General features: G+C 32.3%; 2 protein-coding genes across 2 annotated transcripts in view; both read left to right on the top strand.

The window, feature by feature from the left end:
- Positions 1 to 5,457, top strand: part of LOC107898946 (probable U3 small nucleolar RNA-associated protein 11) — a 33,838-nt gene extending 28,381 nt beyond the window's left edge. The window contains exons 3-5 of the mRNA XM_041084206.1: positions 186 to 276; positions 385 to 476; positions 5,331 to 5,457. Coding sequence (XP_040940140.1) covers positions 186 to 276; positions 385 to 476; positions 5,331 to 5,457 — 310 coding nt within the window. The remainder of the gene's footprint in view (positions 1 to 185; positions 277 to 384; positions 477 to 5,330) is intronic.
- Positions 5,458 to 6,810: 1,353 nt separating this feature from the next.
- Positions 6,811 to 20,647, top strand: LOC121211439 (probable U3 small nucleolar RNA-associated protein 11). The gene is made up of 5 exons (XM_041084207.1): positions 6,811 to 6,982; positions 7,093 to 7,183; positions 7,291 to 7,382; positions 7,488 to 7,581; positions 20,522 to 20,647. Exons 1-5 carry the CDS (start codon positions 6,927 to 6,929, stop codon positions 20,645 to 20,647), a joined length of 459 nt encoding a protein of 152 aa, XP_040940141.1. The 5' UTR covers positions 6,811 to 6,926.
- Positions 20,648 to 24,797: the final 4,150 nt, after the last annotated feature.

Raw genomic sequence — 24,797 nt, forward strand, 5'->3', positions numbered from 1 at the left:
TTGTTTGTTTTTCCTTACCTGAAAATGTCATCATTAAGGAATACTATCAACAGACGTGCTCACAAGGAACGAGCTCAACCATGAGTCTCAGCTTTTTTTCCCCTTTATTATAGCCATGCCTTCTACATAACTTCTTCTTATTGTGCATTTGCTTTCGTGTTGTTCAATACTTGGTTATATTTTAGGTCATCGAGGAAAAAAATTGGGCTTCTTGAGAAACACAAGGATTATGTCGTCCGTGCGAAAGCATTCCACAAGAAGGAAGAAACGTTACGGGCAAGTTTATTTGTTTAGTGCATTCAATTTCTTGCTGTTTATATCATAGTATGTGCTCACTAATTTCTTCCTCTTTTTTTGTGCTCTTTTTGTTGATTTGCTCTACAGAAACTCAAGGAGAAAGCTGCATTTAGAAACTCATATGAATTTTACTTTCAGATGATAAAAACGAGAACTGTGGATGGAGTTCATAAACCTGAGTAAAATACAACTTTCTTGTTTATATTGTTTTCTATTCAGGCTTGCAAATGTAGAAAGCTTATTTGGTCTTCTTTTCTTATTTTCCGAATTCTTTATTTGTATAGGAGTCAAACTAACAAATACACTCAAGAGGATATGGCGGACATGTTTAGAGGTCGAGCTACCCACCCAAGCCTGAAAACCCGTTTGAAATTTGAGAGAGTTTGGGCAAAAAAAAATTAAGCCCGTTTAAAATATGGGTTGGGCTTGAAAATTCAAAGCCTGAGCCCGGTCCTGGCCTGACCCATTTTAAGTTTATAATACTTTATATTGCATTATTTTTATATATTATGTAATTTAGAACACGTTAAAGAATAAACCTATACTAAATATATAATATTACTTTAATGTAAACATTAAAATAATGTTAAGATGACTATATAAAAAATTTTAATAAATAAAAAATATATAAATTATTAAATATTAATATAATATAATATAAATATTTTTTAAAAAATTTAAAAAAATCAGGACAGACCTAAAATGGATTTGGATTAGTTTTTTGCAAATATGGACGGGTTTGAAAAAATTTTTAGGCCCAGATTTCAGGTCGGGCCGAGCTTGGGTAAGTATAAAGTACGTTAATATCATGCTTAAACCCGGCTCGAACTGTAACACCCCCTAACCCTAAACCGTCGCCGGAATAGAATTACGGAGTGTTACCAGTCAAATACAGTGAAACGATGACATTTATTATTAAAATAGTACATATGTGAGCATAACGTCCCTTATATGGGCTTTATGAAGCCCAAATAGATGTTAGGGATAAGTCGAGACTTATAAAAAAATTTTCGTAAAATTTTCAAATTTTCATAGTGAATAGTACCACACGCCCGTGTGGCCTAGGGACACGCCCGTGTGGGCATCCCGTGTCACTCACACGGCCTAGACACGCCCATGTGAGCTTACTGACTTCCTTCTTAAAAATAACCAAACTCACACGGCCGAGTCACACGCACGTGTGCTTAGCCCGTGTGGATTTATTTTTATTTCGAACTAGGTGCAATTTTCACACGGCCAAGGCACATGCCCGTGGACCATGGCCGTGTGCCTCACACGGCTGAGACACACGCCTGTGTCTCTTACCCATGTGGCATCCTGAGCATACTGACTTGAAAACATTTTAAGTACAGGGAAGACATGGCCTAACAACATGCCCGTGTACAAGCCGTGTGTCTCACACTGTCTGGTCACCCGCCCGTGTGGCCTGGCCGTGTGGACTAAACTGAACCTTAAACTACATGCAAACCACCCTACACATTTTGAAATAAAACCAATTCCAATTCCTAGACTTTATCCCATTTAAAATACGAGTAAATGCTTTTAAATTATATCTAGAACATGTCTAGTTAGATAACATAACCATACAACCAATATACCATCATTGGTACCCCATTTTATATCAAGAATTCTATACTAATCAACCTTGAACTTCAATAACTCAAAACATGTATATTTCATACTATACTTAAGGTTTTGGTAACATTTACATAACATACCAAAAGACCACTTAACAACTTAGCAACTTAGGTACAATACCATTTAACAACTTAGGTACATGCCTTATAACCAAAAAGAGAGGAACTTCACCACTTTGAGTTCAGGGATTGGCTTGGATGCTGAGTCCTTTATACTTTCATACCTAATCTGCGCACGGAAACAAACCGCACGCTGAGAATACTCTCAGTGGTATTTCTATAAACAATAGCTTAATCAACTTTAAAACATGATAAATCAATCCATTCATTGCTATAATTCAATATCAATTCATAATGCAATAACAATCAGACAATCAGTACTTTAGTTTAGTTTACCCTTATTAACATAACTCGGACACTGACGGATACACGGATCCAACCCACACACCGGGATAGCACATAGTGCTTCATCGGCCGAAACCGGAACAGTAACAGTATGGTACACATATTACCTCATCGGAACAAATGCGGAATAGTAACAGTAATCGACAAATAGTGTCTCATCGACTTAAGGTCGGAATATCCCATAACACTTCCAATTCCTATAACATGTCAACTATATCCGACTAGCCCGGCACTGTTAATAGGGTATTCAATTCGCATTCACATTTCCATGCAATATAGATATCAAATATAGCAATAAAGATTAAGCTTGGTTTATAGAAATACAAACCAATATTTATCGAATTTAATTGATATCTTCAGTCACTTTCTCTTTTCCTTTCTTCAACAACGGTTCCAGTGCTACGTTAGCTCAATTATACAATTAAAAATTATCAATACACTAATTCATAAATCACATTTTCACCTTCTATCAAACTTTTACAAAAATTCCAATTTCATCCTTTTTTCCATAACCAATCTTTTTCTTTAACTTAATCTTCATATTTTCATTTAATCATCTCATTAATAAATTCTAGCTCATAAAATTCATCATAAAACATAAGTTTTGAGCTCCTTTCAATTTAGTCCCTACTTAAACCTAACTTAAAATTCTTTTAACAATTCACCCATTTTTCACTTCTAACTTAAATTTCTATCAAATTAACCCATAAATCCTCAAATTATTCAACTAAATAAACATCTAAAAATTCATTGTTTTTCTTCATATTAACCTCATACATGTAGAACTTTGAATTAGGATTCCATACACATAAAAATCACAATAAAAGGAATTAAATCAACTTACCAATCAAGCTTTAAGCCCTTAACCTTCAATTTTCCCTTTTTCTTTTTCTTTTCTTCTTTCTTTCTCTCTTTCACGTTTCTTTCTCTGTAACTTTCTATTATTTTTCTTTCTTTTTACTTTTCTATTATTTCATTTCTTTATTCTATTTTCTATTTTCATTATAATACTATTATTAATATTATAACAATATAATAACATTACTTAATCTATAAGAAAATTTACTTTAACACATATTATAAATTTTACCAACTATTACACTTGTAATTTCATAGTATCATACACTTGGCACTTAAGGTCTAATTGCTAGATTAGTCCCTTTACTTTTCTTTAATCTATAATTAAACTTTTATTTCATATGCAATTTAGTCCTTTATTCTAAATTCAAGCTAATTAACTTAATTAAGCACTAATTAATCATCCAACTATAATTCATAAATATTTCTAATAAATATTCATGAATTCAATTCACGGAAACAGTATTTGAGACTTGATTTTTGATACCAATAACTTTTGGTTCATTACACGAACCATAGCTGACACAACCCAGCCATGAGCACCTCTATGTTATGTGTAATTCTACGCATTGTGTTAAAAAAACAGATATGATTAGAACCTATAATGAGATTATTAAAATAATAATAATTTATTATAATCATATTTTTTAAAATTTAATCAACTTAAGCTATGGATTATCGATTATTAAAATATACAAAGTCGAATCAACTAACTTAATTGACTCACAATTATTAATTTAATTTATTTCAAATATATTTATAATATAATATATACTTTAATTTAATTCCCTAAACTCAAAATTCAACTACCCAACCAACAATTCATTAATACCAACCTAAGATTTATTTATTTTTACTTAACATAAACCCAATTACCCAATCAATTTAATAAAAGATAAACTACACGTAACCTCATTAAACTATTAGTAAGTTTATATTTTGATCACTAAATTTTAAAAAATTACAAGATGATCCTTAAACTATTCAACACTTTTCATTTAAGTCACTGGACTGTTAAAATCACTATTATACAGCATTATTTGTTCGCACCAACTATACTAATCGAAAAGTCTCCTTCCTTCCCTTTCTCGTGGATATCATGGATCTGCAAACCAAGATCTAGACAACTTTCTTTTTTGATCTCCAACACTGACCATCAAATCAACCTAGAGCTTGCTAGCCAAACTTTTGAAAAAAACTTAATTAGCTCTTGACTTAAATGAAAACTTTCCAATAGTTCAATAACAATTTTGTAACTTTTGAAAGTTAAGTGACCAAAATGTAAAGTTACTAATAGTTTAGTGACCTTGAGTGTAGTTAACCCTTTAATAAATTAACCCAAGCCCAATTAAAAACAATCGGTTCCTCCCAAGCACATCTCTTTTTACAGATACCAAACCCTAGCTCTTTCCCACCCTAGCTCTTCATCCGCAACTTAAGTTGTAACTCTGAAGTGGGCAACTTAGGTTGTAAGCGTCAAGTGTGAACTGTGAACTGTGAACCACCGTGAACCGTGAACCACTGTGAACCGTGAAGCGTGAAGTTCAAGGGTTGCTTACGTTACCTTACCTTAAACATGTCATCATTAAGGAATGCTATCAGCAGACGTGCTCACAAGGAACGAGCTCAACCGCGAGTCTCAGCTTTTTTTTCCCTTTATTATAGCCATGCATTCTACATGGCTTTTCCTTATTGTGCATTTGCTTTCGTGCTGTTCAATACTTGGTTATATTTTAGGTCATCGAGGAAAAAAATTGGGCTTCTTGAGAAACACAAGGATTATGTCATCTGTGCGAAAGCATTCCACAAGAAGGAAGAAACGTTACAGGCAAGTTTATTTGTTTAGTGCATTCAATTTCTTGCTGTTTATATTATAGTATGTGCTCACTAATTTCTTCCTCTTTTTTTGTGCTCTTTTTGTTGATTTGCTCTACAGAAACTCAAGGAGAAAGCTGCATTCAGAAAATCAGATGAATTTTACTTTCAGATGATAAAAACGAGAACTATGGATGGAGTTCATAAACCTGAGTAAAATGCAGCTTTCTTGTTTATACTATTTTTTATTCAGGCTTGCAAATGTAGAAAGTTTATTTGGTCTTCTTTTCTTATTTTCCAATTTTTTTATTTGTATAGGAGTCAGGCTAACAAATACACTCAAGAAGATATGGTAGACATGTTTAGAGGTCGAGCTACCCACCCAAGCCTGAAAACCCGTTTGAAATTTGAGAGAGGTTGGGCAAAAAAAATTAAACCCGTTTAAAATATGGGTTGGGCTTGAAAATTCAAAGCCTGAGCCCGGTCCTGGCCTGACCCATTTTAAGTTTATAATACTTTATATTGCATTATTTTTATATATTATGTAATTTAGAACACGTTAAAGAATAAACCTATACTAAATATATAATATTACTTTAATGTAAACATTAAAATAATGTTAAGATGACTATATAAAAAATTTTAATAAATAAAAAATATATAAATTTATTAAATATTAAAATAATATAATATAAATATTTTTAAAAAAATTAAAAAAAAATCAGGACAGATGTAAAATGGATTTGGATTAGTTTTTTTTGAAATATGGACGGGTTTGGAAAAAATTTTAAGCCCAGGTTTCAGGTCGGGCCGAGTTTGGGCAAGTATAAAGTATGTTAATATCTTGCTTAAACCCAGCTCGAACCATAGTCGACCCAATCCGACCATGAGCACCTCTATGTTATGTGTAATTCTATGCATTGTGTTAAAAAGAACAGATATGATCAGAATCTATAATGAGATTATTAAAATAATAATAATTTATTATAATCATATTTTTTAAAATTTAATCAACTTAAGCTATGGATTATCGATTATTAAAATATACAAAGTCAAATCAACTGACTTAATTGACTCACAATTATTAATTTAATTTATTTCAAATATATTTATAATATAATATATACTTTAATTTAATTCCCTAAACTCAAAATTCAACTACCCAACCAACAATTCATTAATACCAACCCAAGATTTATTTATTTTTACTTAACACAAACCCAATTACCCAATCAATTTAATTAAAGATAAACTACACCTAACCTCATTAAACTATTAGTAAGTTTATATTTTGATCACTAAATTTTAAAAAATTATAAGATGATCCTTAAACTATTTAACACTTTTCATTTAAGTCACTGGACTGTTAAAATCACTGTTATACGGCCTTATTTGTTCGCGCCACCTATACTAATCGAAAAGTTTCCTTCCTTCCCTTTCTCGTGAACATCATGGATCTGCAAACCAAAATCTAGACAACTTTCTTTTTTGATCTCCAACACTGACCATCAAATCAACCTGAGCTTGCTAGCCAAACTTTTGAAAAAAACTTAATTAGCTCTTGACTTAAATGAAAATTTTCCAATAGTTCAATAACAATTTTGTAACTTTTTAAAGTTAAGTCACGAAAATGTAAAGTTACTAATAGTTTAGTGACCTTGAGTGTAGTTAACCCTTTAATAAATTAACCCAAGCCCAATTAAAAACAATCGGTTCCTCCCAGGCCCATCTCTTTTTGCAGATACCAAACCCTAGCTCTTTCCCACCCTAGCTCTTCATTCGTAACTTAAGTTGTAACTCTAAAGCGTGAAGTTCAAGGGCAACTTAGGTTGTAAGAGTTAAGCGTCAAGCGTGAACCACCGTGAACCGTGAAGTGTGAAGTTCAGGGGTTGCTTGCATTATCTTACCTTAAACATGTCATCATTAAGGAATACTATCAGTAGACGTGCTCACAAGGAACGAGCTCAACCGTGAGTCTCAGCTCTCTTTTTTTTTCCATTTATTATAGCCATGCATTCTACATGGCTTTTCCTTATTGTGCATTTGCTTTGGTGCTGTTCAATACTTGGTTATATTTTAGGTCATCGAGGAAAAAATTTGGGCTTCTTCAGAGCCACAAGGATTATGTCGTCCATGCGAAAGCATTCCACAAGAAGGAAGAAATGTTACGAGCAAGTTTATTTGTTTAGTGCATTCAATTTCTTGCTGTTTATATTATAGTGTGTGCTCATTAATTTCTTCCTCTTTTTTGTGCTCTTTTTGTTGATTTGCTCTACAGAAACTTAAGGAGAAAGCTGCATTCAGAAACCCAGATGAATTTTACTTTCAGATGACAAAAACGAGAACTGTGGATGGAGTTCATAAACCTGAGTAAAATACAGCTTTCTTGTTTATACTATTTTCTATTCAGGCTTGCAAAAGTAGAAAGCTTATTTGGTCTTCTTTTCTTATTTTTCAAATTCTTTATTTGTATAGGAGTAAGGCTAACAAATACACTCAAGAAGAACTCATGCTAATGAAAATTCAAGACATAGGATATACACTACAGAAATTGCAAAATGAAAGGAAGGTATCAATGAATGATTGCCATTTAAAATATATGTTTAATTGCCATTTAAAAGTTCACTTTCTCATTTAATGGTTGGATCATACATATTTAAATGATAATGATCAATGTTCTGGATATTAATAGACGAAAAAGTAATGAACCGGATTCTAACTTGTTTTACACTAATATAAGTAAATTCTTCTTTATATATGTGTGGCATGATAAATTTAGTCTCTAACATTTACTCTTTTTGTTACTTTTGACCCTAATTGTTTTTTATCATTTCAGCCCTCAACTTTGAAAAATAGTCAAATCACTTTTTTTTAGTCGGAAAAGTTGACTAGCCCTATAAAATTTTATCAGCACTAACGTGACAACTCACATGATAATCCACATATACTTTATAAAAATTTAAAAATAATAAAAATATTTTTAAAAATTAAGCAAATTTCAAATAGATTCATAATTTTTTTATTAACTTTTTCCCTATATAGTTAAATCCAAAAAAATTAAATAAATAAATAAATAAATAAAATAGGAGATTGTTTCCTAATCCTAAATAATGAAAGCCTAGAAATAAAACATGTTTGATTCATAAAATTTAATAAGAAGGAATCATTTCGACAAGAGCTGTTTCACTTAAATTCTTTGGTGGAATGAATATGATGCTACCTTTTAACTAATCTTTGTCCTTAATTAGGGGAAAAATCTTACCTAAAAACATTAATTTCTTCTTTTTTTTACTTTATATAAATAATGTTCACGTTATATATTTTGATTATATTTTTTTATATAATGTTGAAAACTATCCATAATACGTTTCAAGGTACTTGAACCCACTTTTTTTATATTAATAATAATATTAATGCCAATCGAGTTAAAATTTAATAATATAAGGCATCAAATATTCAAATATGAAAGAAAAAATTAAAATAAATAATTAAATCATTTTTATTTATCAATACATATAAATATTAAATGGCAGTTAAACAATTTTTTTTATATTTTATGTTTTCTTGGATTTCAGAATCATCCCATGTGAAATTTGCGAAAAACCATGAAGGAAGACAGGAATTCCCATATCAACTTTCTACCCCCCCCCCTTTTTTTTAAAAAAAAGAAAATTAAAATTTAATTGTTTGTGTATGGGGAAAGTGAGATCAAAATCTGATTTTTCACTTGGCTTCTTTTGAAACTTGTGCTTTTAAAATATAGGCTACACACACATACTTGTTCCATGCTTTTTTTTCTTCAATTTTGATAATTGAATTTATGTTTTTTTTTTGTAAGTTTAGAGTTTGAATTTTAACATATAATAATAATAATAATAATTATTATTATATTAAGCTTTTATTATATAGTGAAGTCGAGTTTGACCCAGAAGCAAATCTAAAAATGTGTTTAGGGGTGAAATTGAATTGTAAAATTACAAGAGGTTAAAAAAATAAATTTTATCATGTATTAATTTATGGTTTTATCATTTTTCAAGGGATTAAATAAGTTCTTTTTTATTTTGAGGCGAAAACATAATTTTCTCATATATTAATTTATAATTTCATCAATTATAAGAGGGCACGGGAGCATATATCTGAAATGTAACGCCCCAATTTTCGAGAATTCTGTGAATGTTGGCATAAGTTTAATTATGTTAGTGGGCCTCTAGAAAGCCAAGCTTAAGATAGAACCCGACAATTTTAGTTAATTTTTTTTCCATAAGAAAAAGGGGGTGAAATTATGAAATAGAACCTATGTGAAAATATTTGAAAATGCTATAGGCTAAATTGAAGTGGCCAAATAAATAGGAGTGCAAAATAGGAGGATTTGCATGACAAACCTCCCATTTTACATGAAGTGGCTAGCCATCATGTTGTTGTAGACAATATGAGCACTTGATATCCATAATTTATGGTACAAATTGATACAAATTGATAATGGGTTAGGTAAATGTTCCATGATAATGGATTAGGTAAATATTCCATGATAATGAGTTAGGTAAATGTTCCATGATAATGGATTAGGTAAATATTCCATGATAATGGGTTAGGTAAATGTTCCATGATAATGGTTTAGGTAAATGTTCCATGATGGACATTTCATGTCTTTTGTATTAAATAATTAAATGGATGAAATATGAAATTTTATTAAAAGAAAAAGGGGTGAAAAGAACAAAGTTTTGTCCATCTTTGTTCATCATAGCCTAAAGTTAGAGAAGAGAAAGGAGAGGAGAAAGCTCTTGAATGTTCGGTCACTTGGGGAAGAAAATTGAAGGTAAGTTCATGGTAGTTTGCTTCTATCTTGATGTTCATGAGTTCTTCTTGATTCTACCTTAACTCTTGAAGCATATTTTGGTTTTTGGTTGTGTTGTGAGCATTTGGTCATGAATTAAAATGAAGGAAATGGTTGTTGTTTCATGTTCTTTTGATGAAAAATGGAAAATAGGTGAAGTTGAGCCAAACAAATGAGCATGCATGTGCCTTAGATGCTAAGGGGAAAAATCGGCTAACATGTTGTGCTTTAAAATGATGAAATGGAGACTATACTTAAGTAAACTCATAGATATGTGATGATTGATTGGTGATATACATGTTTAAATAACATGCATGCAAGTTATGTGTGAAAGAGTGATTTGGTAATAAATCTGCTTGGGACAGCAGCAGTAATGTGAATTTGGAAAATCACCATAAATTGTGAGAGATGACTTAGAAGGTGAATAAATTATGTAATTAAAGCTTAATGAGTCTAGTTTCAAATGAAATAAACGAGAACATATTTTTAATTCTGTACAATGAGAAATTTGATTCGTAATGAAGAGTGGTCAGATTAGTCAAACAGTGAAACATGGGAAACTTTAAGAAAAATCTGGTATTGATTGGCCGGACCAAAAATTCTGAAAATTTTATGGATAGAAGATATATGAGTCTATTTTAAGAGAAAATTAACGAAACTTGATTTGGAGTTTCGTAGCTCCAGTTATAAATTATTTAGTGACTGTTGCTCAGGAAGACAGCTTGCAGTGAAATTATGATTATGTGGTAAACATTGACAAAAATTTGTTAATGAGTTGCTTATTGATTTCTTATAAGCTTACTATGATCTGTAGGTGTGGTTGGCCGAATATTGTAAGGGGTTAATACGTAGTTTGTATTTGAATAGTTAGATTAACGTGTTAGTAATCCAATTGTAGGCGGTTCGTGTGTGGATCTCGTCAGCATATCGTCGCAAACAGGTGTGTAACTAACACCCTCTTTCTTAGTTTGGATCGGCAAAAGTCGAAAAGCCGAAATGCTGAAAACCGATATTTTGTAGATTTGCGAGTGTGCGAATGCTCGTGAGGTAAATCGATTAATGTTTTTGGTAAGCTGCAAAATTTGGACTGCAAAGTGCAATATTTCTGTGCCCTCGATATTTTTGGGCTTAATGGGCCAAAATTGGAATGATGGGCCAACGGGCCCAATTCGGTAAGAACCCTCGATACGTGATTCTGTTAGTACGTGAAAAGTAGGAATATGCATGAAAAACCCTAAAATAGATAAATTACTGAAATACCTTTAAAAGTGGAAAATTTACAGTTTTACCCCTAGTAGATAAATTACCGAAATACCCCTAGGGTTAAATTGACCTAAATGCATGTTTGACTGTTGTTATTTACTGCATGCCATGTTGTTCTTATCTGATGCATGGGATTGGGATATTGACGGAGGAAGTACTGAAAGTGGCTTGTCCACGTACTGGAGGCTTTGCCTCAATTTACTGTTAACTGAGCAGTAAGGCTGCAACTGTGGAGTGTTGGGCTGGGTGGGTTGAGCTATTCCCCACATGGAGTGTAGGGTTGGTACGGGTGGAGTGTAGTGGTTGGTGGGTTGAGTAGTCTCCCCAAATGGGCTTGCATATGTTATTGATGTTGCATGTATTTTAAAATGGGCCTATGGGCCATACTGTTATCTGAATAAGGGGCTAAGGACCAGTTTATTGTAATCTGAAAAGGGCTCTGGTCCAGTACCACTGTTACCTGAATGGGCTTAGGCCCAATAGGCTTAAGCTGACTTGGGTTTTGAATGGGTTTTCCTTACACACTGAGTTTCCCCAAACTCACCCCTTTTATTTTCATCCACGCAGGAAATCCCCAACCATAGTGGGCTTGGAGCTGTGAGGGAATTCGGAGTGGCCACCCGTTCTGAAAGTTTGGTTTTCTTCTGGTGAACTGGACATCCTATTATTTACGTTGAGGTTTGGGTTTTTAAATGTAATAAGGCCGCTTAATTATTTTTTATGGTTTTAATATGTATTACTAAGATAGGTATTACTTATTTTAACTGTTGAAATTGGATAGCTTTAGGGCGCGTTTTCAAAAAAAACAACAATTGATTTCAAAATAACACGACAACAAGCAAAGCTTCCGCAATGAAAGTATTTTCCAAAATTAATCACTTTTCCTAAAAATGACTTAACCAAATCGGTTTCCTAGAAATATACATGACGTTAAGGTGTGGCAATGGTGGTGTGCATGTTTAGGATTGGATCCGAAGGGAGCTTGGTACTTAAGTAGTCCGATAGACTCACCTCCTCTTTTCCGGTTTCCTATCTGGTGCACAGCTTCCATTCATTTTAACCTATAATGAAATTATCTTTTAAAACACTAAGTAGGTTTTTCTGGATCAACAATATAAAATGTTTTGAACGCTTCGATGTGGCATGTCGGATCCGGCCATAACGTCTGGGCCGGGTTTAGGGTGCTACATGAAAACTTTTCTTAAATTGAGTGGAGCTTGGGCAAAAAAGTAAGCCCATTTTTTCAGGTCGGACCAGGCCCAAGTTTGAAAATTTGATCTAGATACCTTGCATGAGCTTGGTCTAGCCCATGAGCACCTTCAGTCAATGAGTACTAATCCACAATACCAATTATCTAATCGTTGGCTCAAGCTTGCTAATTGAACTTTTTTAAAAAAAATTAATAGCCTAGTGACTTTAGTAAAAACTTTCGAATAGTTCAGTGACTATTTTGTAACTTTATGAAGTTGAGTGATCAAAACATAAACTTATGAATAGTTTATTGACCTTGGGCGTAGTTTACCCATTATTAATTTATATATTTGTAAAGATTTTTTTTAAAATTTTTAATAAGAGGATATCATGTGTCATCATATGATTGGCTATCATTGCCACATCAATACAAACTAATTGTTTAGTGCGAAGTTATCAAAGTGCGTAACAGAATACAAGTTCAAATGCCAACTAGGTCAAAAAAAATTTTAGGTACCAACTAAGCATTTTTAGATAAGTTCAGAGGGCAAACTATACATTAATCCTAAAAAATAAAATTATTAAAATTTAGAATATTATTTTTTTAAAATCGGAGATCTAAGCTATTCATGTTATACATACATAAATATTTAAATTTGATCGACGTGTTTTAAATACACTTCTTATCATACCTGAACAAAATTTAAACATCCAAGTTGAGATTTAAGTTAACAAAAAAACCTAGATTAACATGATATTGATATTTAATGATCCAATTAAAATGTTTTAGAGAATTTTAAGACTAATATAAAATCTGAAGTGTAATTTGGAGACATATGATGAAATTAACCTATTTGATAAAAAAAAAAAAAGAAGTTATAAAAATAATAAGAGTAAATTACACAATAATTCATTTAATTTTCATAAATTTTCAATTTGGTCACTAAAAATAAAAAAAATATACAAATATAACACCGTTGTTAGATAGTTTTTATTTTAGTCACTTGCTATTAATTTGGCTAACGGCAATATTAGTATACACTCATCTTAATCACTCAACTTTAGTAAATTTTTATTATTTTAATTTTTCCAAAAAAAAGGAAAACTTGGGTTTTTATAAGAAATTAAATTTCCCAATTGTGGAGTTGAAACTATAACTCAATTTCGTATAAAAATCCAAATAATTCATTGTAAAAACTCAAGTTTCTCCTTGTGAAAGCACAAGTGTTTTCCTATAAAAACTTAGTAATCCTCAGTAAAAACCTATGTTTTCTTTTTTTATGAAAAAAGAAATTAAAATTAATTCTAAAAAGAACTATTTTTTGAGAAAAATGGTTTTTCTAGTAAAATACATGTTTTTTTTTCCTTTTTGGCTAAAAAACTTAAAATTAATTCTAAACAAAGAGAAAAAATTGAAATTAAAAAGATAAAATGATATTTCCTTGCAAAAACTCTAATTTTTCTTATAAAAATTCAATAATTCCCCGTCAAAACTCATGTTTTCCTTTATCGAAAAAATTAAAATTATTTATTACAAAGAAAAAATAAAAGAATTTAAAAAGATAAAAATGAATAACTAAAATGAAAAATTTACTAAAGTTGAATAATTAAAATAAGTGTACAATAACATTTTTATTAGCCCAATAATTGTCGAGCAATCAAAACAAGAAAACTATTTACGACGAGTTACTAGAAAAACTATCTAATGGCGGTACCATATTTGAAAATGTTTTATTTTCAGTGATCGAAATGAAAACTTATGAAAATTAGATGACTAATTATGCAATTTACATAAATAATAGACCAAAGCAGACAATCATGTGTATAATTTCTCTCTTCTCTTTCTAACTCTCTCCCTCCATTCAAAAAAAAAAAAGGGTAATTCCACGACCGTCTGATTTCTTTGATTGTTCACAGTAATCAATGTCAATGGCTGCAAAAGGGGAAGGACCAGCTATCGGAATTGATCTAGGCAGGACATACTCCTGTGTCGGAGTGTGGCAACATGACCTAGTCAAAATCATCGCCAACAACCAAGGCAACAGAACGACGCCGTCTTACCTAGCTTTCACCGATTCCGATCATTTAATCGGTGACGCTGCTAAAAATCAAGTCGCCATGAACCCTATCAACACTGTCTTTGGTAATTGCCTAGTTTCTGATTCTATAATCAATAAATTTTAATTGGTCAAATTTAATAAAAGATCCTTATACTTTACATTTTTTATAAATTTGATTAATCTGTTATAATTTGATATTTTTAAATCGATTGATGTGTTATTTATAATGATAAAGGTAAGTATTTATTAGGCATAAGGTTTCAGTTTCATATCTTATGATTAAATTTTAAATTTTATTATGATTATTATTTAAAAAAATTTACTCTTAAAAATATAATTTAATTTGTTTATAAAAAGTATTTTACTAATTTTATAATTGAATTGATTTTAAAAAAATATTAGATTAAATTATTGGCCATTTTACCAGAAAAAGCCCATTTCAAAAATTATTTACAAAAATGGGTCAACTTTTTGATTATTTACCGAAAAGGACCGAATTCTACAAAAACGCATCCACATGAGCGCAATTTCAGGGGATATGCCAGCAAAGCGCTTCCCTGGGGGAGCATTTTTGCCATGTCAACTCAAATCGCGCCCTTGTGGACGCACTTTGCTGATGTGGCAAAAACGCTCCCCCAATGACACATTTTAGCCTGAGTTTAAATTTTCAAAAAAAGGTCATTTTTTTTAAATATTATAAAGATAGACCAATTTTTTTGAAAATTTACAAGAATAAACCTTAAAAAAAGACTCAAAGTGATAATACCACTTTTTTTAATGTAGCATCAATTAATACGGAAACAAAACTTACAAAGATCTTTATATAGACTCAAAGTTTCATTTCTCTTATTTTCTTAAGCAATGTGGGATATGAGATATGTGTATATATAGACTCATGAATAGGTTTGCAGGTTGTTCCTAAACAATGTGGGATTCCTTCCTTTTTTAACTAACAACATGAGATTAAAAGCTACACTATATTTTATATTTTTTTTACTTAAAGTTTAATTTTTTTTACAAAAAGTTAACATTTGTTACATCATAAATAAAAATTTTAAACTCTATAAGTAAAAAAATTATGAAATATAAAATAAGTGTGGTAAAATATTAAAAAATAAATATTTAAAAAATTACTAATAGTTGAGTGATCATTTTGTAAGTTTTTATAATTCGATAGCTAAAAAATCATAGTTAAGTGACTACTAATGTAATTTAATCTAGATATAAAAATATGAAAAATAATTATTATATTTTATGTATATTATATATTTCTATGAAAAAACTTATTTAACATAATTATATACTATGTTTAAATAAATTATCTATCTAGTCAAAATACATCTAAAATAAATTTATCAGCATTCATTAGGTGATGAAAATTAAATTAAAATTAGAATTAAAAAAATTAATTAGTATAGTAAAATATTAAAAATAAGTAAATATTTAAAAAAGATATATCAATTTTTTTAAAATTACAAAAAAATACTATTTGAGTGCCAAATACTCACCATTTATTTATTAATCAAACATTCATAATATAAAATTAAAATTAAAATTAAAAAATTAAAAGTATAACTTCTAAATTTAAATAATGGAAAATTATTTTAAAAATTAGAATTGCATTGATATTAACTTCAAACATTTAAAGTTGAATAGAAGATTATTGCATGTACAAGTTTCATATGTGCAATTTGTTCTCTTTTTTTAATAGTTCTTTTGTATATGTTAACAATTCTAAAATGCAACAAGATTAAATATCTCAAAAGATAATTTTATAATATGAGAAAATGTTAACAAAATATAAAAAAATAGAAATTGTTCTGTAAAAATCTTATAAAATATAGTGTAGCATTTAGTCTCATGTTGTTAGTTAAAAGAGGAAGGAATCCCACATTATTTAGGAACAAGCTGCAAACCTATTCATGAGTCTATATATACACATATCTCATATCCCACATTGCTTAAGAAAACATGAGAAATGAGACTTTGAGTCTATATAAAGATTTGCTTTCTAAGTTTTGTTTTCATATTAATTTGTGACACCTTAAAAAAAGTGGTGTTATCACTTTGAGCCTTTTTTAAGGTTTATTCTTGTAAATTTTCAAAAAAATTGGTTTATTTTTGTGACATTTAAAAAAATGACCTTTTTTGAAAATTTAAACCCGAGCTAAAACGTATCCCTGGGGGAGCATTTTTGCCACATCAGTAAAGAGTGTCCACGAGGGCGTGATTTGTGCTGACATGGCAAAAATGTTCCCTCAGGGAAGCGCTTTGCTAGCATATCCCTTGAAATCGTGCTGATGTGGACGCGTTTTCGCTGAATTTGGCCCTTTCCAGTAAATAATCAAAAAGTTGGCCCATTTCCGTAAATAATTTTTGAAATGGGCTTTTTCTGGTAAAATGGCCATAAAAGTATAAGGTCAGAATTTCTTTATTTTAAATTATACATTAATAAAAACTTGAATAAATATTTTATTAGAAAATAATATTTTGTGTTTTGTATTTATTGTGATAATTGTTCTTAGTTGATGATATTAATAATCATATTGTAATTTTATTTATTATATAATAAAATTATTAGTTATATTTAATTAAAATAATTTTATTTTTAAATAAAAATTATATTAAAAAATTAAAAAGTTGGAGGATAACCAGCCATTGTTTACACAAATAAATAAGGAGGAAGAGAAGAGGAGGAAGATATCAAAATTGAGCAAAAATACCGTAACAATGCTTGGTTGGTAAATTTTTGTCGGTTTCCAGATTAACTGAAATAATTTTAATTAATTAAGGGTCTTTTATGAAATCTAATGCGTATGATGCAATGTAATGCAAATGCATGGGAAGAATGCAAAAAGAAAGAGAGGCGTTGATTCTGAATTCAATTCCATTAGAAAAACTTTTCTAGAAAATAAATTTCTTTACATAAAACGGATTACATATGCGACATTGCCCTCATAGTCTAATTGAAGACATCAAGCTTTTTTTTCATATCCAGATGTTATGGTCGAAACTTGCGAATCTTCCCAAAAGTTATCTCTATTATTTTCTTTTTGCTTGATCTAGGCCGCAGTTCATTGTTCACTTATCCCCATGATGCTCATTAGCTTCTTTAAGAAAGTTGAGGCGTGACGGCTCTTGAATAATCCTTGTCAGCTTGAATCCTCGGGCAATAAAATAAAATCTTGTTTTCTTCCGCGGACTATCAGCTTTCCTTCGTTGTGTCTACTTAGACTATATTCGGACGGCCGTATTATATTCCACTTTATCAAGAAATTCATTTTTCCATGACAAGCTCTTCTATTTAGCAATCGAATATGAATCAATACCTCCTTTCTATGATGATGTAATACAATGCAATCATAAACAAAACAAAGCACGTTAGCACAAGAGAAATAAACAACAGAAAAAAGTACCTAATTGGGTGACCACCAGGGATTGGTTCGATTCTACCTAGGGCAGGCTCATAGGGCTCACTATATGTGGTTCAGTTCTAAAGAAAGGGTACCTGAACCAGCAAATTCCACAATCCTCACCCATTATAGCCTCATGTGGATTGAGTTCAGTTCAGAGGAATACATTTCCCTATGGCCATGCGGAGGTGAAAACCTCACGAAGACATAGGTACGGATGTATCCCGGAAGCAGTTCACTAGCCCACGTGGAGGTCAAAACCTTACAAAGGTGTAGTTTCTCACTCTCACTTAACAGGTGTGACCCCAACGGTCATGCAATATGATGTAGGCATATCCTACAAGACTCAAATCACAACAAACATATGACACAAACAAATGTGACAAAAGAACCATGATTTTTCAAATCAAATTTTCAATTTTAGACAAAAGGATATAAAACAAGCAATTTTACGGCTTGACTCTCTTATTGGTCCCCAGCGGAGTCGCCAAGCTGTTGAAACCATTTTTATTTTGAAAAATGGAGGTCGACTTTAAAAACAAAAATAGAGTCACCACTGATATTTCTTCAAGGTGTGATCGGCTCACCTTAAAATTGATCATTTTAATAAAGCATTTTGATTTATTAAAACAATAATTTTGGTCTACGAAATTCGAGAAAAGGGGTTCAGGAGTCGGTTACGCACGAGGAAGGGTTAGCACCCTCGTAATGCCCAAAATTGGTACCTAATTGAGTGATTGATGTCTTAATGTCGAAAATTTGATAAGATTTTAGAATATGATCCTTTTACTTGAAAAGAACACTTGAATGAATTAAATTGGATGCTAAGACCCTCTTATCTCGAAGAAATAAAACGTCATACCCAGTGAGTTAGGATACGACATTTCACATTTTCGAAATTGAGCTTGTCTTTTTAAAACTCATGCAGTGAAGTTGAAAAGGATATTCAATTATTTGGGTTAAATGAAAAATCGGAACCCAGTAAGTTAGGGCACGATTTATCAAAATTCCAATCATAGAATATTTCCTTTTTTTTTTAGAAATCTTTATCTCGAGATACAAAGAGTCATATCCAGTGAGTTAGGACATAACACCTCGAATTCCTGAGAATAAGCTTTTATTTGAAACTTGTACGTTTTGATTGAAAAGGGTACTTGGTTACTTAGATTCAACGAGGAAAATTGGAACCCAGTAAGTTAGGGCACAATCTTCTCGATGTCAAATACCGAGTATTACTTTATTTCGAAAACTTTTGAATAAAATGATTTTAAAACTTAAACGATATTAAAACACGACTTTTTAGGCGAATAAAATGCGATGGAATAATAATGTACAATGCAACGTAATAATTCATAAACAAAATGTTATAATAATGAATCACAAATAACAAATAAAAAGTATAAAAGAGGTTCAAAATAAATAGGAAAAAATAATGTACACAACAGTTTAAAAATAAACAATGTATAAAAGTTTGTAATAATAAAACAATCAAATATATATATAAGTATATAAAAGAGTTTAATAAATAAGTAAAGCCACACCAAATAAGTAATGTATATGAAATAATTCAAATAAGATATATTAAAAAAATTAAAAAGAATAATATAAACCTATTGACAATAATGAATAATATAAAAATAAAAAAATAGTAATAATAACAATGAATATGATAATAGAAAAAAATTATTAGTAAAAATGATACTATGAATAAGTAATAATAATAAAATAATGAATAATAATAATCACAACAATATAAATAATAATAAAAACAATAATAGTAATAAAATATAATAATAGTAATACAATAGTAATAATAACAATAATATTAATAAAAATAAAAATAATAATTTTAAACAAAAAAATAGCAAAATAACTAGAAAAGGATTAAATTGAATTTAAAACAGAAATTCGGGGTAAATCTGAAATAAAAATAAAAAGAAAAGGATCGAATCAAACACGCGAATAACAAGGAAGAACCAAAACGGGAAATAATCACCCTTCAAAATGCAGCACTTCACGCGGGACTAAAATGAGATCGAAGGAAAACTCTAGGGCAAAATTAGAAATAAAAGAAACTTAATTGCAGAAATATAAAAAGGCGGAAGGACTAAAAGCGCAATTAGCCCATCCGTTAAAAAACACGCAGACCCTAAGGCCTATACGGGTCGAGTCACGAGTCAGCCTCCAAAACGACGCCGTTTTGGGCGTTTTGGGGGTTGATCAAAACTACGCCGTTTTGACTAGCTATTTAAGTCAAAAATACCTTCAAAAAAATCATTTTCAACCTTTTTAAAAAAAATAAAAAAAAAATCCTTCTTCTCCTTCAATGCCCCATGGTCGGTCTTTAGGCTCCGACGCCGAACCACCGCGACGGCCTTCAGTCGCTGGTGACGGCGCTGCCATCCGCGGTGGCCGAAAACAAAAAAAGCCATCTTTTGGGTTTTTCAACTTCCCGAGCCCCAAAAAAATATCGCCTTTAATCGGAGACGACGTCCTCAATTCCCCTCACGGCGGCACTAGCGCGACTAAGGGTAAGATTCGGCCTTTCTTTTGATTTTTTAGTTTTCTCTTTGGAAAAAAAAATAATATGAAAATAGAAACATAAAATAAAAAAATAGAACCACCTTTAGTTTCTCTGTTTTTGGTATTTGATTTCGTGTGTTCGTATATGCAAAAAAACGTAAGTTTACAATGGATTTTTGAAGGCTTTTTTATAGCCTTTTTACAATTGTTTTTCGACTGTTGCAGGTGGCGTGGTGGACATGGGCACTGATGTGGCACGGTAGAGCAGAGCACAACGCGGAGGGCAGTAACACGTACGATGCCTGGAGGCCGTGGTTGTTGGCTGCCAAGGGGCTAGGGTTTTTTAGCTGAAAATTGTTTAAGTTTCTGGGCCATAGGATTGGGCTTAAGGTTTTTATATTTGGGTCTAGGTCTATTTTTATTTTGGTTTTTGGTTTATGGGCCCCGGGCTAAATTGGGCCATAACAGCTGCCCCTCTTTGCTCGTTTTTGTGTAACGAGAATAGAGCAAAGACTCCAAATGGGTCAATTTTGCCCGGTCTTGCCAAGTCTTGACTTCTTTGGTACTCCTCTTCTTCAAGTAGCCTTGATTGCAACCTCAGGAAAGTAAGACTTGTAGCTTCGATTTACTCCAATAAAGTTTCAAGGAGAAGATATTTGTAGCTTTGATCTATTCCACTGGAACTCAAAGGAGATAAGAATTGGTAATTTCAACCTGCTCCACTGCAACTTCAGGGAGATAAGATCTGCAATCTTCAGTCTGCTCCTGTACTGCTTTGAGAGATAAGATCTGCAATCTTCAGCCTGTTCCATTACTGCTTAGAAAGATAAGGCTAGTGGCTTAAATCTGCCTCCCTGCTACCTCGAGAAGATAAGATTTACTATCATTAATCTGCTCCACTACTGCTTAGGGAGATAAGATCTGTAATTTTCAGCCTGCTCCACTGCTGCTCAGAGAGATAAGGCTCACCGTCTTCAATCTGCTCTACTACTGCTTAGAGAGATAAGATCTGTAATTTTCAGACTGCTCCACTACTACTTTGGGAGATAAGACTCACGTCTTCGATCTGCTCCACTACTGCTTAGGGAGATAAGATTTGTAATTTTCAGCCTGCTCCACTACTGCTTAGGGAGATAAGGGTCACCGTCTTCGATCTACTCCACTACTGCTTAAGGAGATAAGATTTGTAATTTTTAGCTTGCTCCACTACTGCTTAAAGAGATAAGGCTCACCATCTTTGATCTGCTCCACTACTACTTAGGGAGATAATATCTATAATTTTTAGCCTGCTCCACTACTGCTTAGGGAGATAAGGCTCACCGTTTTCGACCTGCTCCATTACTACTTAGGGAGATATGATCTACAATCTTCAACCTACTCCACTATTGCTTAGGGAGATATGATCTGCAATCTTCAGCCTACTCCACTACTGCTTAGGGAGATAGGATGGTCTTCGATCTGCTCCACCACTGCCTAAGGAGACAAGACTTACAATCTTCAGCCTACTCCACTACTGCTTAGGGACATAGAATGGTGGCTTAAATTTGTTCCACTACTACTTAGGGAGATAAAATTTGCCATCTTCGATCTACTCCACTACTGCTTAGGGAGGCAAGATCTACAATCTTCATCCTACTCCATTACTGCTTAGAGAGATAGGGTGGTGGCTTAAATCTATGATATGCAATCTTCAGCCTACTCCACTACTACTTAGGGAGATAGAATGATCTTCGATCTGCTCCACTACTGCTTAGAGAGACAAGATCTACAATCTTCAGTCTACTCTACTACTGCTTAGGGAGATAGGATGGTTGCTTAAATTTGCTCCACTACTGCTTAGGGAGACAAAATTTTCCATCTTTGATCTACTCCACTATTGCTTAGGGAGACAAGATCTACAATCCTCAGCCTACTCCACTATTGCTTAGGGAGATTGGGTGATGGCTTAAATCTACTCTACTATTTCTTAGGGACACAAAATTTTCCATCTTCGATCTACTCCTCTACTGCTCAGGGAGACAAGATCTACAATCCTCAGCCAACTCCGCTATTACTTAGGGAGATAGGGTGGTGGCTTAAATTTACTCCACTACTACTTAGGGAGATAAGGCTTACCGTCTTTGATCTGCTCCACTACTACTTAGGGAGATATAATATGTAATCTTCAGCGTGCTCCACTGCTGCTCAGGGAGATAGGGTGGTGGCTTAAATCTACTCCAATACTGCTTAGGGAGACAAAGTTTGTCATCTTCGATCTGCTCCTCTACTGCTTAAGGAGACAAGATCTACAATCCTCAGCTTACTCCGCTACTGCTTAGGGAGTTAGGGTAGTGGCTTAAATTTGCTTCACTAATGCTTAGGGAGACAAGATTTGCCATCTTCGATCTACTCCACTACTGCTTAGGGAGATAAGATCTGTAATCATCAATCTGTTCCACTACTGCTTAGGGAGATGAGGCTAATCTAAATTTATAGCTTCAACTTATCTTGCTACATCATCTTCTAGGGCACATACCTGTAGAATCGATTTCATAGGCCTATGCTTATGCTTAATGATTAGGATGTCATGATCAGAATAAGTCAAATGCTCCTAACTAGATGTATTATGAATGACATTTTTATGAATGTAGAATGTCATGAGAATTCCCTTTTTAACACTTAAGGCGTCATCGTTCATAATTCATCAAGGTTCTGTCACTGATGTGCTATTCTGCCTTCTTTGCTCAGCTGGTATCTTTGACAGAAAATTTAAAAAAATAATCACTATTTGCTCAGCTGGTTTACTCCACTGCATCTTTAGGGAGATAAAATTTATGGTTTCCTCTATCCATCCCACTGCAACTTAGGGGTATAAGATTTGTACCATCTTCAATCAATTGATCTGGGTAACATGACCAGTTGTGTATACAGGAATATAGAATGTCATTTGTTCAAGAATGATCCCATTTTAATGCTTGGGTTGCTAATCATTCGTCGAAGTTGTATCACCGACGTAATATCTTGTCTCTTCATTCAACTGATATCTTTGACAAAAAATTCGAAGAGATAGTCACAATTTAGACTCTTCTTTCTCAAATATTTCCAACCCTTAGGTTTGGTGAGTTCTAAACAACAGTCCTGTTTCAGGTTCTTGTGTTATTTAGAAACCTTTTTAGAGTACTACGCATAACTTCTTGTGTGAAAGTTTTATTAGTCCATTAATCATTATTTTAATGTAAAATGCTTGAAAAAGATCATAACAATGGATAAGAAAGAAAATAATTAGGAGCATAGCTCAAAATAAATAAGTTAATCAAAGATAGCAAATGCAATAAGAAGGAAATTTATTGGGAGCGTATCTTGAAACGAATAAAGTAAAAAAAACTAAATTTAATATGGGTAAGATGAAGGCTAGGTGCCCCAGATATCGCAGTATGAGCTTCTCTGCACAAAACTTCTCGAGGACCCTTTGAACTTGTTATGTGCTTAGAAGACCTAGAGTACTTTGTTGATGCCCCAAGATGTAGCATTCTTCCTTCTTGTTAATTCAATAAAGACAAGACTACCGCATGCCCCACCTTTGATCAAAATTTGAGCTGCCCTTTTTCGGGTTTTCAACTCAAAACCTCTTTGGTCTCAAGGTGCCTTTTGCGGGTTTTCGCATTGGCCTCTCCTCCTTTTTTTTTACCATGTATAACCTTTGGGTTGATCATATCGATATTTGATCCATTTCTCTTCCTCCATCTTTAGCTCATCCGACACTCGGTGAGAAAGAATTTCAACTTCAATGGGAAAAATCACCCCATTCCATAAATCAATGAGAAAAGTGTTTCCCTTGTGAGGGTCCTGTTAGACATTTGATAAGCATAGACGGTAATTTCTCAGGCCAATCTTTATGAGTCTCGATTATTTTCCCCACGATCCTTTTTTATTTTGCCTCTACTACACCATTCGTTTTGGGGTGATATGGCATTTAATCTTCAACAGACTGCAGACTTCTGATATCGTGCCACTGTCTAAATTTAGTGCATCGTCAAATATGATTTTTTTGGCATTCCATACTAACATATGATTTCATCTTTTCAAGAACTTGCTAATTGTCGGCTTTATGACATTAGCATATAAAGCAGCTATCACCCACTTGGTGAAGTAATCGACGACCACAAAGATGAATCGATACATGGTAGAAGCTTTTAGCGAAATCGGCCCAATAGCATCCATGCCCCACATAGAGAAAGGCCACAAATTCCACCGATTCCTTGTAAGGTAAGATTGGTTTCTCATCTGGTTCTACCATCCTTCATAAATCAGGAGATAAACTACAGTCTTAATTATCTTCAAAGTCCTAAGGTTCCTCTGGCCACATAACTTGCTCAAAATGAGGTTCTGAGTTAATAACAGGTCGCTCAGAACATTGATATCTGGAGACCTGTTGTAGAGATGAACGAAAGATCCAAAGAACAAAAGAATCCAAGAATAATTATTTGTATGGTATGATCATGAATGAAATGAAAGAGTAAAA

This window comes from Gossypium hirsutum, chromosome A12 (assembly GCF_007990345.1).
Source record: "Gossypium hirsutum isolate 1008001.06 chromosome A12, Gossypium_hirsutum_v2.1, whole genome shotgun sequence".
NCBI lineage: Eukaryota > Viridiplantae > Streptophyta > Magnoliopsida > Malvales > Malvaceae > Gossypium > Gossypium hirsutum.